Source organism: Lemur catta, chromosome 1, assembly GCF_020740605.2.
Source record: "Lemur catta isolate mLemCat1 chromosome 1, mLemCat1.pri, whole genome shotgun sequence".
Lineage (NCBI taxonomy): Eukaryota > Metazoa > Chordata > Mammalia > Primates > Lemuridae > Lemur > Lemur catta.
In genome coordinates, this window is record NC_059128.1 from 138,089,274 (window position 1) to 138,105,604 (window position 16,331).

General features: G+C 37.1%; 1 protein-coding gene across 29 annotated transcripts in view; it reads right to left on the reverse strand.

Moving 5' to 3' along the window:
* Positions 1-382: 382 nt before the first annotated feature.
* CREM (cAMP responsive element modulator) overlaps positions 383-16,331 on the reverse strand; it is a 62,225-nt gene continuing 46,276 nt past the window's right edge. For 9 of the 29 annotated variants that reach the window (XM_045535475.1, XM_045535414.1, XM_045535448.1 and 6 more), the window contains 3 exons: positions 8,911-8,946; positions 4,962-5,118; positions 383-1,522 (listed from right to left, as the gene is read on the reverse strand). In XM_045535475.1, coding sequence (XP_045391431.1) covers positions 1,378-1,522; positions 4,962-5,118; positions 8,911-8,946 — 338 coding nt within the window. In that variant the 3' untranslated portion in view covers positions 383-1,377. Of the gene's footprint in view, positions 1,523-4,961; positions 5,119-8,910; positions 8,947-12,962; positions 13,242-13,768; positions 13,899-16,331 lie in introns of those variants that run through there. The other 20 variants (XM_045535564.1, XM_045535499.1, XM_045535528.1 and 17 more) reach the window with 9 other exon arrangements.

Genomic DNA, 16,331 nt, shown 5'->3' on the forward strand with positions numbered 1-16,331 from the left:
AATTTTGTGTTGTTTTTGCTTTTACTTTAAAATCCCTGTGGGCAGGAGATCTCCAGACCACCTACAGAAAAGCCCAGTCTGTTTCCAAGGCTGCATCTCTGATCACTGTGTGCTCTGCTGTGTGCAAAGCTCTGGGCCATCCTCCTGATAGGGCAAAAAAAGCATTTGCAAGGACACGAGCCGGTATAGAAATCAGTTTGTACCCTTGAAGGTATGCGATACAATTCTAACAGGGTTTTAACTCATTCCAGATTTGTCACTTTCGCTAGGTAATATCAAACTGACACTAAGAACTTCTGCAAGATCTTTTATATTACACAATAGAGTTAAAAAAACTGTAGCAAATGTTCAGATATTCAAATGAGCACCAAACACTACAAAGTGCAACCAACATGGTTCTATTAAAAACTCTCTTCAACTGTGGCGTTCAAGGACAGCAATACAATATTTTCTTTACAAAGCAACTAATATAAAAATCCGCAAATGCCATAAATTCGTTTCTAGGCTATTATTCTCATAGAGGCATGCCATCAGATATACTTTCCTGAGGTATGTTTTGTGGTTTACTTTTATTGTACTGCTGGATGCATTATTTTTGATCATCTTTCCCTAAAATGATTTTGAAAGACCTGCAAAAAAGTTTATTGCATAGGACACTATTCATGACACAGAGGTTGGGAACTGCAAATAGGTGGCATTGGAACAAGTCTTACAAATAATTTCATTTTTAAAGAATTTGTTACATACATTTTTTTTACAGTTTGTCTCTTTTAAAAAAAATCTGAAGTTATAGCTAAGACTTAACTACATACAGTGAAGCATTTTAGGAATGTTAAGAGATTAGAGAATAGATGAATGATAAAAAGGGAAAAAAAGCCATAATTCTTGCCGGCTATATATTGTATTGCCTTCAAAAGTAACTGTACATGTTGTAATCAGTTCATAGTTAAATATTTCTACTAATCTGTTTTGGGAGAGCAAATGTCTTTCAAGGTTTCAAGTTCCTCTATAAGCTTCTTGTTCTGGACTTCCAGCACGGCCACTCGACTCTCCAGACATTTGACATATTCTTTCTTTCGACGTCGACATTCTTTTGCAGCTTCCCTGAAAAGAGTAGAAGCAAAAGGGCAAACGAAACATTTTTTGCATGCTATTGACAAACAGGGTGAAGTAAGCGTGGTAAATATGATCACGGTTGCATTCCAAATCTTGGAATGAACGACATTCCCAATTCAATTTCAAACACTAAGCCAGACTGGATTCTTAAGGGGTCACAAGTGTCCCTTCCATAAAAGTCCACATGGCAATTAGTAGAGAACTGCTGCATCTCCTGCCTTGATTAGAGTTCACAGTAAACAAGGTCCAAGTCAAAGACAGTTACTCTGCTTTATGGCAATAAAGATCTTTGAGGGCCTTGAGTTCCTCAATCAGAGTCTTGTTTTGGTTTTCAAGCACAGCCACACGATTTTCAAGACATTTGACATATTCTTTCTTCTTCCTGCGACACTCCCGGGCAGCTTCCCTGGAACCAACACAAGGCAAATGACTGCAGGAACAACCTTCCAGCACAATCCAGAGTGGCCCAATGAACTTCTGCCCCCCAAACTCAACAACCAATCAATCCTAGTAAGGTTTGCACAAAGCCACACAACAATGTAACCAGGCACGTGCCTTTTTGTAAGATGACTGTCAGACAACAAGAACGACTTGAGAGCACAATCAATTTGCCTAGCATTCATCAAAAATGGTGTTTTCTTGGGGCACACATTCCATGATAACAGTAACCTGAATTGTTTTCGGTAAACTACAACAATAGGACCACATCCCCAAGTAGAATTTCTACAAAAACATTTATAGATCCTTTTAATTCTCTTAATTATTTCTGTCTGCCAAGAGCCCATATTCCATCACAATGAGTGAATTTTATTTGACCAAAAATGATTATAAGAATTAATCCTCAAAAAACTTAAATGTCAACATCGAAGATTTTTACTCTTCAAGACTAAATCTCAGTAAAACAAGATCAATCATGACAGCAAGACACCGTTTATTGGCTAGAAAGCACAACATGGATAAATTGTAACAAAAAACAAAAAGATGTACATTTTTATAAACTGAAATGAAATGGACACTGCTTCTGAAAATTAAAAAGGGAAAGAAGGGGGTTACATACCACAACACTCAATAATTCAGACAATTGCAACCCACAAATGTGAGAACACCACAGTTAAAATTATGAAAAGGAAGCTACAGAAGAACTCAGGAGTATATTTCAATCATCTAATCACATGCATTTAATGTCCAATATACTGAATTTTAAAGCACTGTAAGCCCAAAGCAAAGAACAGACCAGCAGCCAAAGCAACAACACAAATACATAGATGAGTTGAGTTAGTCATTTTCATGCACAACCCACCAAAACCCAATAAATATAGCCAACATTTTCTCTTTTTTTTTAGGGAGGGAGGAGATGGCAACTAGTTTAATTAACTTCTCAGTAGAAGTTACCCTCTGATAACAGCCTTATTTTGAAGTGTTCAATTCCATGCCTATGGGGTACGTCACCCTTCACATCAAAAAAGCCTGTATTGAAACAGATGTTATCATTCAAATATATTTTAACAAAAGTAGTGTTCAATGTCTAAAAACCAGTTACTGTAATGTACAGCATTTCTATAATCCTGAACTAGTGAGAGGCGTACAACAGACCTGGCCGATTGTTTTATTTTTAGGATAGTTGACGCACACTAACTGGATATCTGTGTTTTCTCTATGGGGAGCAAGAGTCAGCAGAAAAGAAACCTTGAAATCTCAATGAACTGCAGGAAAAGATCAACCCCTGCTTCCTAGCCAAGAACAATGCACTCATCCTACGAACTCAGAAAGTTCTCAGACTTCTCAACTGGTTAGCAAAAAAATAAAAAAATGTAGAAGTGAATTGAAATGTGATACTATAGCAATTAATTTAATCTAAATGATGCACCGGGGAAAAGTTCAGAATAAATTCCAACATACAAATTTGCAAGTTTGGGAACGTAATTCAACTCTTTTCCACAAAGGAACTAAAATCATTTATGAATACCACGGTTTTCATGATTAAAATCATCATATTAAATTCCAGACCTAGAAGGAAGATAGTCACTTTGCAAACAAGTTATCATTAAATATAAATTTTACATACCGAATAGCAGTGTTGTGGGGTGTTTAATTTTTTTAATTTTTCTTTTTTTTTTTTTTTTTTTTGAGACAGAGTGTCACTTTCTTGCCCGGGCTAGAGTGAGTGCCGTGGCATCAGCCTAGCTCACAGCAACCTCAAACTCCTGGGCTTAAGCGATCCTACTGCCTCAGCCTCCCTAGTAGCTGGGACTACAGGCATGAGCCACCATGCCCGGCTAATTTTTTTTGTATATATATTTTTTAGTTGGCCAGATAATTTCTTTCTATTTTTAGTAGAGACGGGGTCTCACTCTTGCTCAGGCTGGTCTCGAACTCCTGACCTCGAGCGATCCACCCGCCTCGGCCTCCCAGAGCTAGGATTACAGGCGTGAGCCACCGCGCCCGGCTTAATTTTTCTTTACCAAGATATTTATTATAAATATCCACACTTCATATTTTACATTTGTGTGTGTGCACGTGTGCATGCATGTTACCAGAGTCAAAATGTTCCAAGCACAAAGCTTTAGATGATCACATCAGTAGACGGTACATTTCTAAGTACTTCTCAGCTATGGAAAACACCTGTTTCTTCTATTAATAGTTAGCTCAGTTTTCAGGCCTTACATCTGTCTGGATATATCCTCAGCATGCAGAGGAAATACATGGCCAAGAGGAAAAACTAACAAGGGTGTAAAGAAATAAAAACTGTTGCTGGATTGATAGAAATATAATTAAATATCTATTTTTGAAAATCAGATTAATTTGCACCATTTTCCATAATGAAAACTAAACCAAGAAATAATATACAAGTTAAATAAAATGAAATTTAAGTTTAATTTTTTTTTAAAAATTGGAAAGTAGCATTTTATGATATACTTACTGCTTAAAAAATAAAATTACAGAAATATGGGGCAAGAATAAATGAGAGAAGGGCCAGGCGTGGTGGCTCACACCTGTAATCCTAGCACTTGAGGCCAGGAGTTTGAGACTAGCCTGGGCAGCATAGTGAGACCCCATCTCTACAAAAAATAGAAAAATTTGTCGGGTGTGGTGGTGTGTGCCTGTAGTCCTAGCTACTCAGGAGGCTGTGCCAGGAGGATCACTTGAGCCCAGAAGTTCAAGGTTGTAGTAAGCTAATGATTACACCACTGCACTCTAGCCTGGGCAACAGAGTGAGACCCTATCTCCAAAAAAAAAACCAAGATTAAGCAAGAGAAAATGAGAGAGAGCAGAGTGGAAGTACATACACTGTAACAGTAGGTATCTCTAAGTGGTGGAGCCATGGTGATTTTAATTCTTTTTGTTATTTTATATTTGCACTTCACTAGAATTTATCAAAAGAAATATGTATTTCAGCATAATAGAGAAAAAGCAAAATTCCAAAATAGATAAAAGTAAATGACATGTAAAAACGTTAAAAATGCTTAACTCACACAGATTTGCATTGCTTATAAAGAAGCTAAAAAATTATACTTATGGCCCACTTTACAAATACCAAATACAAGATAAATATTTATAATAAAGACTTTCCATCATTATTTTAAAAACTGATGTATTTTTTGGACATTATCTTTACAACACAGAAGGATGTACTTGCTGCTGATGAAATGGTTTCATGGCTAGAACTCTGACTAGAAGACAATCTAATTAGCAGCACATGCAGAGCACACACAGACCCACACGAAACGCCACATGACACTTAGCTTGGGACAAACAGCTTAGGAAGAGTGTAATTTTTTTAAAGCCCCATAGTATTTAATCATGTGTCCTAGATGTGGCTGCTGACTCCTTGGGAAACATCTTACCTGTTTTTCATTAGCCTCAGCTCTCGTTTGCGTGTTGCTTCTTCTGCTAGCTGCTGGGGACTATGCAGACTTCCTGGCGAGGCAGCCATCACCACTCCCTGAGGCAAAGCAGTAGTAGGAGCTCGGATCTGGTAGGTTGGCATGTCACCAGTGGCGGCTGCAGTGAAACAAAATATTCCAAGCTTATATAAACAATTCACAATTTGATATTTTATACAAAATTGGCCTGGAAATAATACACTTTTTACACATCATAAGACGGGATCTTGTATAAGATGATTATTCTGAGCGTTACAGGAATCTTAAGCATCAAAGATTTTGTTCAGCATTTGGAGCAATGATATTTAGCATACCCTACACATTTCAGGTAGAAAAACGTCCTAATGTATTTCAGACAGGTTTTTATCAAAGGCTAAAGTACACAGGCTTTTCAACTGATAGTTCATTTAGCCTTAAATGGGGAGTGTGCTGATAAATATTTAATAAACAGCTCTTTGTGGGAAGGGGGAGAAAGCCTTGATCTATAGTGTTTGATGATTCCATTATATCAATATGTCCACCATGGCTTATTTCAAGCTGTCAATGTGACTTCCCTGAATGTAGAGCTGGAAAGAGACATGCACTAAGTAGCACACCATGCAGACAAAACAGATGTAAATAACCGCAAAAGCACAGATAAAATAATTAGAAATGAGTTTTGAGTACTGATGTTGTTTTTAATATAATTTATTTAAGGGTTTATGTGTGCCTGTGTGTGTCTGTATATATGTATATTTGATTTTTAATAATGGTTGTTTTAACAACCAGCTCACAAAGAGGCTGAAACTTTAACAATTGGTTGTAGCAAGCCAGTGGGAGCTGGCTCTAGCACAGCACTGCAAAAATTTTAATTAAGCAGAACATCTCCATCCTCTGAATATTTCAGTTAAGAGATTTTCCTAGACCCTAAATCATGTCTGACATAGTTACTGGATGTCTTTAAATGCAAGTCCTCTTCCCAGAAAATGATTGGGGCACTGGGAGGACTCTAGTTCACTATAAGTTTCAGTTAAAAAACTCCAAAAAGCAAAAAACAGCAGAGCTCTACTTAAAACTGGTTTCTCTGGGGAAAGGTAATTTTTGTCATTCTTAGGTTTCCTGGGATAATCATACATTTCTAAGTATTCATTTATTAAAAATATTTTCTAAGTACAGTGTACTCATACAGTTAGAAGATTTAATATTTACTTAGTATTCAGATTGAATACTAGAAGTAAGTTCTCAAAGTTTCCTAAGTTCTACCCAAAATGTGTCTCTCTCTACTGCAATAAACATAGAAAAGACAGATGGATTTGAGTGACGAAACATGTTTCTACCACCAACGCTTTAACTTTGAGAACGTATGGTCCAGAGTTAATCTGACACTCTGATGAGATCGTACAAAATACATGCTCTCTCAACGTTAAATGCAAGAAAAAGGTTTTTGTAAAAGTTATTAATCCTATAAAAATTGGTCTGAATCAAATGTCAAAGAAAAGAGGAAATATAGCACTTCCATATTTCATGAAAATGTGTTATACCCATTGAGTAAGAGCTGAAATTTTACCCATGGGAGACAATGACTTTTTCACCTAAATGGGATATTATCACTGAAAATAGACAAGCAGTTTAAAAAATTTAAACAAAAATCAACTGATCTATGTGCTTCTATTTGGGTATATACCAGGTTTTTCCTCCCCTAGGGCTCTAGAATTAGGTGAAAGAATAAAACAATAAAAAACATAGTTTTGAGGGAAGCACACTTGAAGGTCTTCATAGAATTAATGAAAATACCATTTATAAGGCTGTAATGCCTCTTCCTTCGACAAGGTGATAAATAGTAACTGTGATTAATGATCACCTGCAAAATCTCTATTTAATAAACTTGGGAAAATTCCTCAATTTGTTTTTATGATTATTCAAAATACTGTATACATAGATGTCTCAATAAATGTCACAGGAAATTTTATAGCTTTGAAATATTCACGAAGGTCATTTTAAAACTGGTTATAAACTAACTCAAGAGCTTTTTTAAATATCTTAGTTGTCAGAGGAGCTGGAGTGGAACATAGAATAACACAGTTCTCCCCTCTTTTCTCTTTACCCACATCTAGGGAAGAAGGTTATGGGATAATAAAGGCTGAAACAATGGAACAGCTGGAGGCTATGTGGGCTTTCTAAACTGGGAACAATAGCCAGTGACGAATGAGAAGTTTACGGGTCACCGTGTGGACATTTGCAGGCAGCATGGATGTGGACCTCGGCCGAGGGTTCTTTCCAAACATGCTCACAAAGAAGTGCAATGAAATTAATAGAAACCCACAGAGGGGTTCATTACACTCTCTAGTTTTGTACACATTTGCTATTTGCCGTAATATGAAGTTACAGCAAAATGCTCACATTGTATGCAAAAGCTAGTTTTCTTAAAAATCTTTTTTTTTTTTTTAAAAAAAAAGGGGCGGGAAGAGGGTAGGTTTGAATACAGATGAAAAATAAAGTCCATTCATTGGCCTTATATTTACCAGAGATGGTTTTAAACAACTTTTGCTGTTTCCAAAAGCCACAACCACCCTCAAAGGACCAAATTTGGCACCATGAAGGATAATGGCAATCCCAAAAGAAGCATCTTGAAACATTTTGAGCAATAGCTCAGAAAAAAAAAAAAATCACTTGAAAATAACTTGGAAGGGGATGATGTATTTGGACGTATTAGTTCTGAGATGTTAGATAAATTGGGTTTTATTACAATTTTTCAGATATATCATATATTCGTTTATTTCCTTCAACAAAAGTCAAAGAATACACCTCATTGGTCCAAACGAGAAATATGAATTAGCGTAAATTAGTAGGAACTAGTATAAACTTCTATAATATCCCAAAGACTCTATATGAGGGTGCCCTTCTAATGGTCAATGGATAAATTCCATATACTCAAGTGTAACCTTATTAGCAAAGTACATTAAACAGATATGGGCAAAGAGAACCTCTTGTTTTTGAAAAAAATCTAAATGTCAAAAAGTTTTATTTTTGAAACATATTATAAAAAGTGTTTGACTTAGTTAGCTTCAGGTTTCCAATATTATAAATTCAGTGGTAATTCACAGCAGAGTAGATGCCAAGGATCACATTTCAGAGAACAATCCTGCATCCTTCAATGACATGTCCTTATTCTTGCACTTATAAAGGCCAATTCCTGTCCCATCTAACTACTCCAAGTGTCCAAATTATTTTTTATTGTAGAATTTCATTTTTGTATTCTGAAAATTCATGAGTCATCCGTGGGGGCCTAAAAGTCATGACTGAAGAAAGATAATAAGAAAAAGATATTGAACATATTCACTTTATTCTCAGGAGAGCAAAAACTTTAAGTCAGGGGGTACACCTTTTTAACCTTGGTATGCTATAGAATCTAGCACAGTACTTGACCTGTAAGGGGTGCATCATGAGTTTATGTGTGCATTATGAAGTAAATTTTGATCTTCCTGGGGTTTTGCATAAGGCCACTGTCATTTGGAATGTTTAAAATAAGTGGTCCTTCTTATAGACTTGTATTCTTACAGCTAAGTCTTTAAGTCTTTAACACTAAGACATGGGAAGCCCTACAAGATACTATGTCTTTAGTCACAATGACCTTTCTTGAAAAAAGGCATTATTTCCTAAATCTTCCCTTAGATAGGCTTTGGATACATCTAACATGGCATTTTAGAAGCAGAGGAGTTCTAATTATAATGTGTTTCCAACCATCTAACTCCTCACATGAAATTTTTTTTTTTTTTTAGGTTCAGTATCAAATATTTCGTGGGAAAGAAAATTCCTAGAACTCTCCATTCTGGTGGTTAACGTCATACCTCTCTTGGCAAGCTTTAAACACGATACAGCAGAAAGAGCATGGGATTTGGAGTCTGGGTTCTAGTCCAGCTCTGCCACTTACCAGCCATGTGACTTGGGGCAAGTTCAGTTTCCTCATCTGTAAAATGGGGATACATTATCTCATTTAATACTCACAATAAACCCTGTAAGGTATGTCAAAGTGTCTAGCACAGTGCCTGGCACATGGTACGCATTCAGAAAATGTTAGTTCCCTTCCTCTTCCCTTGCTTAAGTTCTGAAAGACAATGTTCCAAATTATGCTTATACTGTATATTACTTAAAAGGCATATAACATCCGTAAATATGTCTTCCCCTGGACTTTCCCTCCTAACAAACCCAGGGAATCAAAATGTATGGCTCTTATTCCTTATTTTATTAAAAAATATGCCTAATAAAAAACTTCCAAAATTTATAATATATTTTCATGTATCTTTAGAGAATAAATTATTAAAAGATAGCATAAAATGTCCTTTCGACATATATAATCACTTAAAATAGAACCCCAAAGGTGGAGAATCACAAATGAATAAATGATATACTCTTGTCAGACTGGTAATAAGAAAACTAAAAAAACCCACAGATTAGAGCAGGAAACAAAGAAATGAGAAACCCAGCCCAACGCCTATCTTGATAGCTTCTAAAGTGAAACAAGTTATTGACACCCCAAATGATGTTAATTTTATTTGCTTGTTTGGTTATTTATTTATTGACTGAGATATCTACAGTATTGAATAAAAACATCTCTATAGAGAGACTTCCTACCTTCAGATGTCATTTCACTATGTATCTCTAATCCTAAATACACCTAAGTGAGCAATGGAGATAACTTATAAGTCAGACTTAGCAGTGGGGGGGCTTCTTTCCCTTGCTCCATTAAGCTAAGACATCTCCACTTGTTCTGGTTCTCTCCCTCCCCCCAGCCCAGTGTTCCCAACACCCAGTGCCTGCTTATCCCCACCTGGTGTCCCACATTGTCAAAAAAGTTCCCCTTCTCCATTGCTCCATTTTCTCCAGGAAAATTAAATCCCACATAAAAACGACTAAGCATTGAACATTTTCAAATTTGTTCCAATTACTATAACACATAGACCACATAGAATTAAGTCATCAAAATTTTTTCAGCTTTATTGAGGGATAATTGACAAAAATGGTATATATTCAAGGTGTACAATGTGATCCTTTGATATATGTATACACAGTGAAATGATTACCACAATCAACCTAAGTAAGTTACAGATAAGGGACCTGCTTAAATCATTGATTAAGTGAAAATCTTAAGAGTCAAAATCTATATTAAAGATGGGAAATTATGAATACTGAGATTTAATGTTCTATATAATAGCAAATATATGCTCTATTGTCCTATGACAGTAATAACAAATATTCTAGGAAGAAACTTCCATTTCAACTACTTAAAATGATGCTAACTTCACTGTATAAATTTTATAGGCAGTGTGTGGCATGCTTGTGTAATTCATGTTACATTAGCATTAATTTATTAATGTCAAGTGAATTTTGAGGAGCAATGTAATATGGTATGAGCAGAACCAGGAGTCTGAAGACTCAAACTGGGTCACTACTTGCTAGATCTGTGAACTTGGATATCATATGCCCACTCTGACCCGTGTTTAGTTCTACGTGCAACGAAGACAACAGTATCTGCCCTCTATCACTCCTTTTCAGCATTTAAATATGGTTTCCTCAGTGAGGCCTACCCTGATCCTTTAACCTATATTTCCTGCTTCCTGTACATCACTCACAACCTGATAGTTTCCTTCATAGCACTTTCTATGACTTGTATTTATGTTTATTTGTAACATAAAGTGACTTTTTATTTTAAAGTTTACATAAATGCAAAGTATCATCATAATTATTTTATTAGGCAATATATTCATAGAGCAAATAAAGCAGGGTAAAGTGAAATAAATATACTGAATTATATTTCATTAAACATTTTTCAAAAGTAGTAGGAAAACAGTATAATAGCAACTTTCAATTTCATTCTCCATGCAGATTTGGAGTTTTACTGAAACTTAAAGTGGACAAGTGACTTGTTATTTCCAACATGAGTATACTTGTTCTGCCACCAACTTCAAGAAGCTATCACAACCAAATAGGAACCACTCTTTTATATGAAAATTTCCAAACAAAAATCATTGCCAATAGCCTCCTGGTACAAAGGTGAGATAATATATATATCCTTGTTGTCATGTAGCAAATGTTAACTCAGATACTATTTTCTAAGTTTGAATAGTTGGAAAGTTTGTTCTTAACAATTCAGAAATCCAGCCTGAATATAACTTATTAAGACTCAGAGTCTAACAAATATGAAATTATGCTCCTAGCATAATGAGCTTATGAATAAAACAAAAAAATTCTAATAAAAATTTAAATTATGCCCAACAGAATCAATAATTTAATCCTGTAAACTATAGATATTTACTTTTTATATCTGATTTCATGATCCTATAGGTAAATGCTGCTAAAATCTTTTCCAGACAAGTGTTTTAGGAGCCTGATTTTGGTCTAGATCAGAGTTTTTCAAACTGTAAGTTGTACACCACTAGTGGGTCATAAAATCAATTTCATGGGTCAAGAATAGCATTTTTTTAAAAAAGAAAGAGGACAGAAAAGGAAGTATGAGTATATCACATGCAGGAAGTATTATGTTTAAAATTTGTTTCATATAAATGTATGTACACACACATACACACAGGTCCACTGTGTCATGATACAAAATGTGGGTCATGGTCACAAAATTTGCAGGCCGCTGATCTAGATCAATCCACTTGATTTGCCAGTCCACACAGTGGGCTCAGAACTGAAGATCCAAAGGCCTGGTTCCTAAAGCTGCTTTGCTACCCTTTGAAAAAGTTCCTTAAACCCTGCATTGTTCTGACTCTAAAAAAAAAGGGAAATCAAAGTTGTTATTCATTTTTTCAAACAGTACTGATTCTGTGAGAACTGACCAGATTTTTAAAAATAATGATTTCCAAAGGCAATCACAATGAGGTCTTGTGAAAAAATGCTCTACATTATTTGACATTTTAAAGTTTCAGCATTTTGAAAATTTTAAATTGGAAAAGGCAAATCATGTATAAGCATCATTGGTAAAAGTGTGAAAAGAACCCTTCAAGGATGGTATGTTTATTCTGTAAAAAGAAATGCATAAAAATGCACCTGCTGTTCACATGGAAAAAATGTTCATTTATTTATAAGCAATGGTTAAAAACACATAGTATTTTAAAATCATTTTGGTTTTTTTGTAATGATTCTCAGACTTAAGACAAATCAAATGGTGAATAGGAATAAAAGGTTTAGTAAAGAAAGACATAAACCAATAATTCTTAGAAAATAAGAGGCACAAAACTGCCTTTTGGTTCTCAGAAATATATGACATGCAGTATTTGAGGTTATTTTAAGTTCATCTATATCCTATCATAAATTTGTCATTTGAGAACCTCTGCAATCCATAGCATTTCTATATAACTTCACAAAAACTTCTCTAAGACAAAAAAATTGCTCCTCAAGCCCATTTAACAAAACAATTTAATACAGGTTTTACTTGCTGGCGACAAGCAAATGTTTCTCTCCAGGAAGAGGGCTGAGACCCGCTAACTTTGAAGAGGGGAATTGTGGTGAAGCTGTTTATAACCATGCATTCTTTCTGAACTCAACTGCAGCTTCAGCACTGGGTTACAGACAAGACCACTGAGTCAACAACACTGCGAGCACACAGAGGTCATTGGGAACCAAGTCTTTCAAAATCACTACTACCTGCAACTAAGAAAAAGCAAACCAAGTCAAAAAAACTCCTGATTACAAATTTAAACACCAGAGGCTGGGGACGCAATTAAAAGACAAGCACTTCCCGGACCGAGCACTAGAGAGCACTGTGAATCTCAGGTTCCTACACATCAGAACTTGATTTTTACTGGGATGAGGAAAGAAACCCTCCAGCCTATACAGCGTCCGTGTCTCCCCGGGCACGTGCAGGGACGACCTGGGCTAGAGGCTCAGCCTCCCACACGAGCTTGCCGGGCAACTCCTCGTCCTACGCAAGCAAGCATTCCGGGTTCATAAAGTGTCCCCCGTCTTCAAGCAGATACTTACCCCACGAGAAACGTTAAAGTGAGGCTTGCAAGAAAAGCTACTCAGGCTAAGCGCGATCCCCGGAGACAGAGGCGGTGGTGAGCTAGTTAACTCTAAATCTGTCACCAGCACTTGACGAAGCAGAAAGGAACTGACTAAATCACAACATGACTCGGAGCTGACGTCAATGTGCAGCTCGCTTGGAGTTTAACTTTTCCACTTCCCCTGCTGAAACGCGATTCCAGGAAATGTAATGACATCAGCCCTTTGAACTCAATTAGCTTGAGGAACAGACCATTTTAAACGCAGGAGGAAAGAAACAAGTAGGTACACAAACATCCATAACACGCAGATTTTTCCTCCTCGCTGGCAGCGACGTTTGAACACAGGAATGAAATCGGAAGCTTAATTTTTTACAACGAGAATGTATGTTTAACTTGTGGCTAGACTGAATTCGCAACAGGTTGCAGATGAAGTAATAGCTTATTTTAGGAGGGCAGAGTGGTGTGGGGGGAGGAGGGGGAGAGGGGGAAGAAAGAGAGAAAGAGAGAGAGAGAGAGAGGAAGGGAGAGGGAGAGAGGAGGGAGAGAGGGAGGGAGGATTACTGCCTTGGACAAGTAAGCAATGTAATACTAAGCAAAGAAACAATCACACCAAGATGCCTTAATAAAGTGAGCTGAATGTATAGATATATACTTTAAAAAATATCTTCCTAAGTGACTAGGAAAGTAACATTTTGAGATACTCAGATGTCCCTAAATGCTTCCTAAAGTTCAAAAAAAAAAAAATCTGCAGAATTAATTAAAGCCCCTCTTTAAAAATCTTACCTGTGTCATCTCCAGTGACAGCCATGATGGGCTTCTGCATACAGAACTGTCTTGCTTCCTCTGCCACAGTTCAACATAAAGTGTCCCCAACTAGCAAGTGTGTGCAGGATAAGCAGGAGTACTGACATCACAGTGACATCACTAGCCTATCACTGCCATCAATTTGCTTTGTCACAGACGAGCTCAATGAAACCAAAGCCCTATAAAGCACTCTTCCTGTAATAAACCATCTTAATGCTCTTGTTTCTCAGTTTTACATCAAAATCTGTTGAGATGGCTCTGGCACAAAAAAAAAAAATCTCATTAACATTAAAAGTTACAAGCTTGTATTTTATGAAGCTAGTAGTTCTTTATTGTTGCTGGGGTCCAAGGTTTATAAGTAAACAGAGGGGATAAATCCTATATATTTTTTATAACTGAAAGGAAAAAAATACTTAGAAATTTAAACTTCAGGGGATTAAAAAAAATCACATTGACAATCAGCACAGGAAAACTGTATTTCATAGACACTTGTAAATTCACCAAGAAAGAAATATGCAGCTATCTTTGTTCACTTAACACATCTGTATTTGCTGAGCCATTTGCTACGCCACCATAAAAGCCAGCTGTTCCTATGGTGACACAAAATTTGCTAATTTCACTTGACGGGAGTAGATACTGAAATTTTAAAAATTTCCTGTGCCAATGTAGCAGGTACTAGATAGCATTCTCCCATAACTACTAGATTGAATCATATGAACTTGCTGATATTTGACCTTTTTGGCCCACAAAAATGGCAATTTCACATGATTCAATCTAATACATTATTTTACCAGATAAAAGCCCCATGGAAAAAGTTTTGTGATTTTTAAAATTCATAAATAAATCAAACATACTGTTTGTAATTTTTTAAAACATTTCAAATTGTATTTGGACTACTTGTTCAGCACATGAAGAGCTGAATCATAATAGAAAATGTAATGATTATAAGGTCAGACACAAAATTGGTAAATGTTCAATGTAGTATACCAGACCATAGCCTGGAAAAAAAATTATTTTGCATTTCCACTCACTGCACAAAAATAAGTGACATGTCACTGAGACCTTTTATCTTTATTAGGGGGTTGTTTCCCTTGTATGATTGGAATTCAACCTGACCTTATGACAATGAAATGCCATTCTGCAACATTTTTAACTCATTCAATTAAGCACCTTCCCCTAAAGGCAAAAGACTTTCCACTCAGATGCTTAGGAGGTAAATGTCAGAGAGTATCCATGTTTCTAGTAATTCTCCAGAGTACCAAGGAAGGGGCCTAGGATTTCAACAGAAGACCTCACTTTCATGTGATAAAAGCTTTCTGAACATTTATCATATGCCAGGGACTGTGCTAGGTACTAAGGATCCTCATCTAACTGGAACTTACCATCTAGGCAAGACAGAGAGCCACAAGACAGCGTGATACATGCCTAAGAAGGGGCAATGGGCACTCACAGGGGTTGCCTGAGCCAGGATTTGGAGGATTAGGGAAGGCTTTCTGGAGGAAGTGTCATCTAAGATGAAACCTGAATAATGCACATCATCAGGGAAAGGATTCTTGTCATTCAAACATTATGTGTAAAGCCCTAAACAGGAGTGAGGTCATGGTCTGTCATAGGGAATGAAACAGAGCTGCATGATAAGAGGGAGAAGTGGAGAGGTATGTGGCCAATAAAGGAAGCAAGGCTAAGATCCAGCAAAGACTGGGCCACATGAAGGCTTTTGGACTCTGTCTAATAGGTAATAGGCCTTCAGTGAAGGGTTTTGAGCAGATGCTATAGACTGCGAGTGCCCTTCCAAATTTCCTATGCTGAAATCCTAACCCCCAGTGCAATAGTGCTGGGAGATGGGGCCTCTAGTAGGTCATTAAGTCATGAGGGTGAAGCCCTCGGGAATGGGATTAGTGCCCTTAGAAAAGAGGCCCCAGAGAGCTCCCTTGTGCCTTCCACCATGTGAGGGCACAGGGAGAATATGGCGCTCTATGAACCAGGTAGTGGCCCTCAGCAGACACTGATCTGCTGGTGCCTTGATGTTGGACCTCCCAGCCTCCAGAACTGTAAGAAATAAATGTTTGTTGTGAAAGCCACCCAATCTAAGGTATTTGGTTACAGCAGCCCGAAGGGAGTAAGACACATGATGACACATGAATTTTAGAAACACTACCCTAAACTGCAGAATAGAGAGTGTCATGTAGAAAGGAAAATGTTGGAGGCAGAGACCTTTGAAACATCAGTAGGTCCCAGAATCATTGTGAGGGATGAATAAAGAGTCTAGCTGAACTCTCGGGAACAAGTCCCAAAAAACGGAGCCAAGAAGGGAGCTGCTGCCTCCGGCATGATTAGGGAGATCAGGAAGCTGTTCTGCAACTATGAGCTTGAGCGCAGCCGCCTGGCAGAGACCACAGCCTGCTGTGGTAGCCCGCATCACAGGGATGGCACCTGGGTGACAATAGTGGGACAGAGGGGAAAGAATGTGTGGCTTAGCTACGGGGCAGAATGCACAAAGTGACTTTGGGTGGAGAGGGTAGGAAGAGTACGGGATGACACC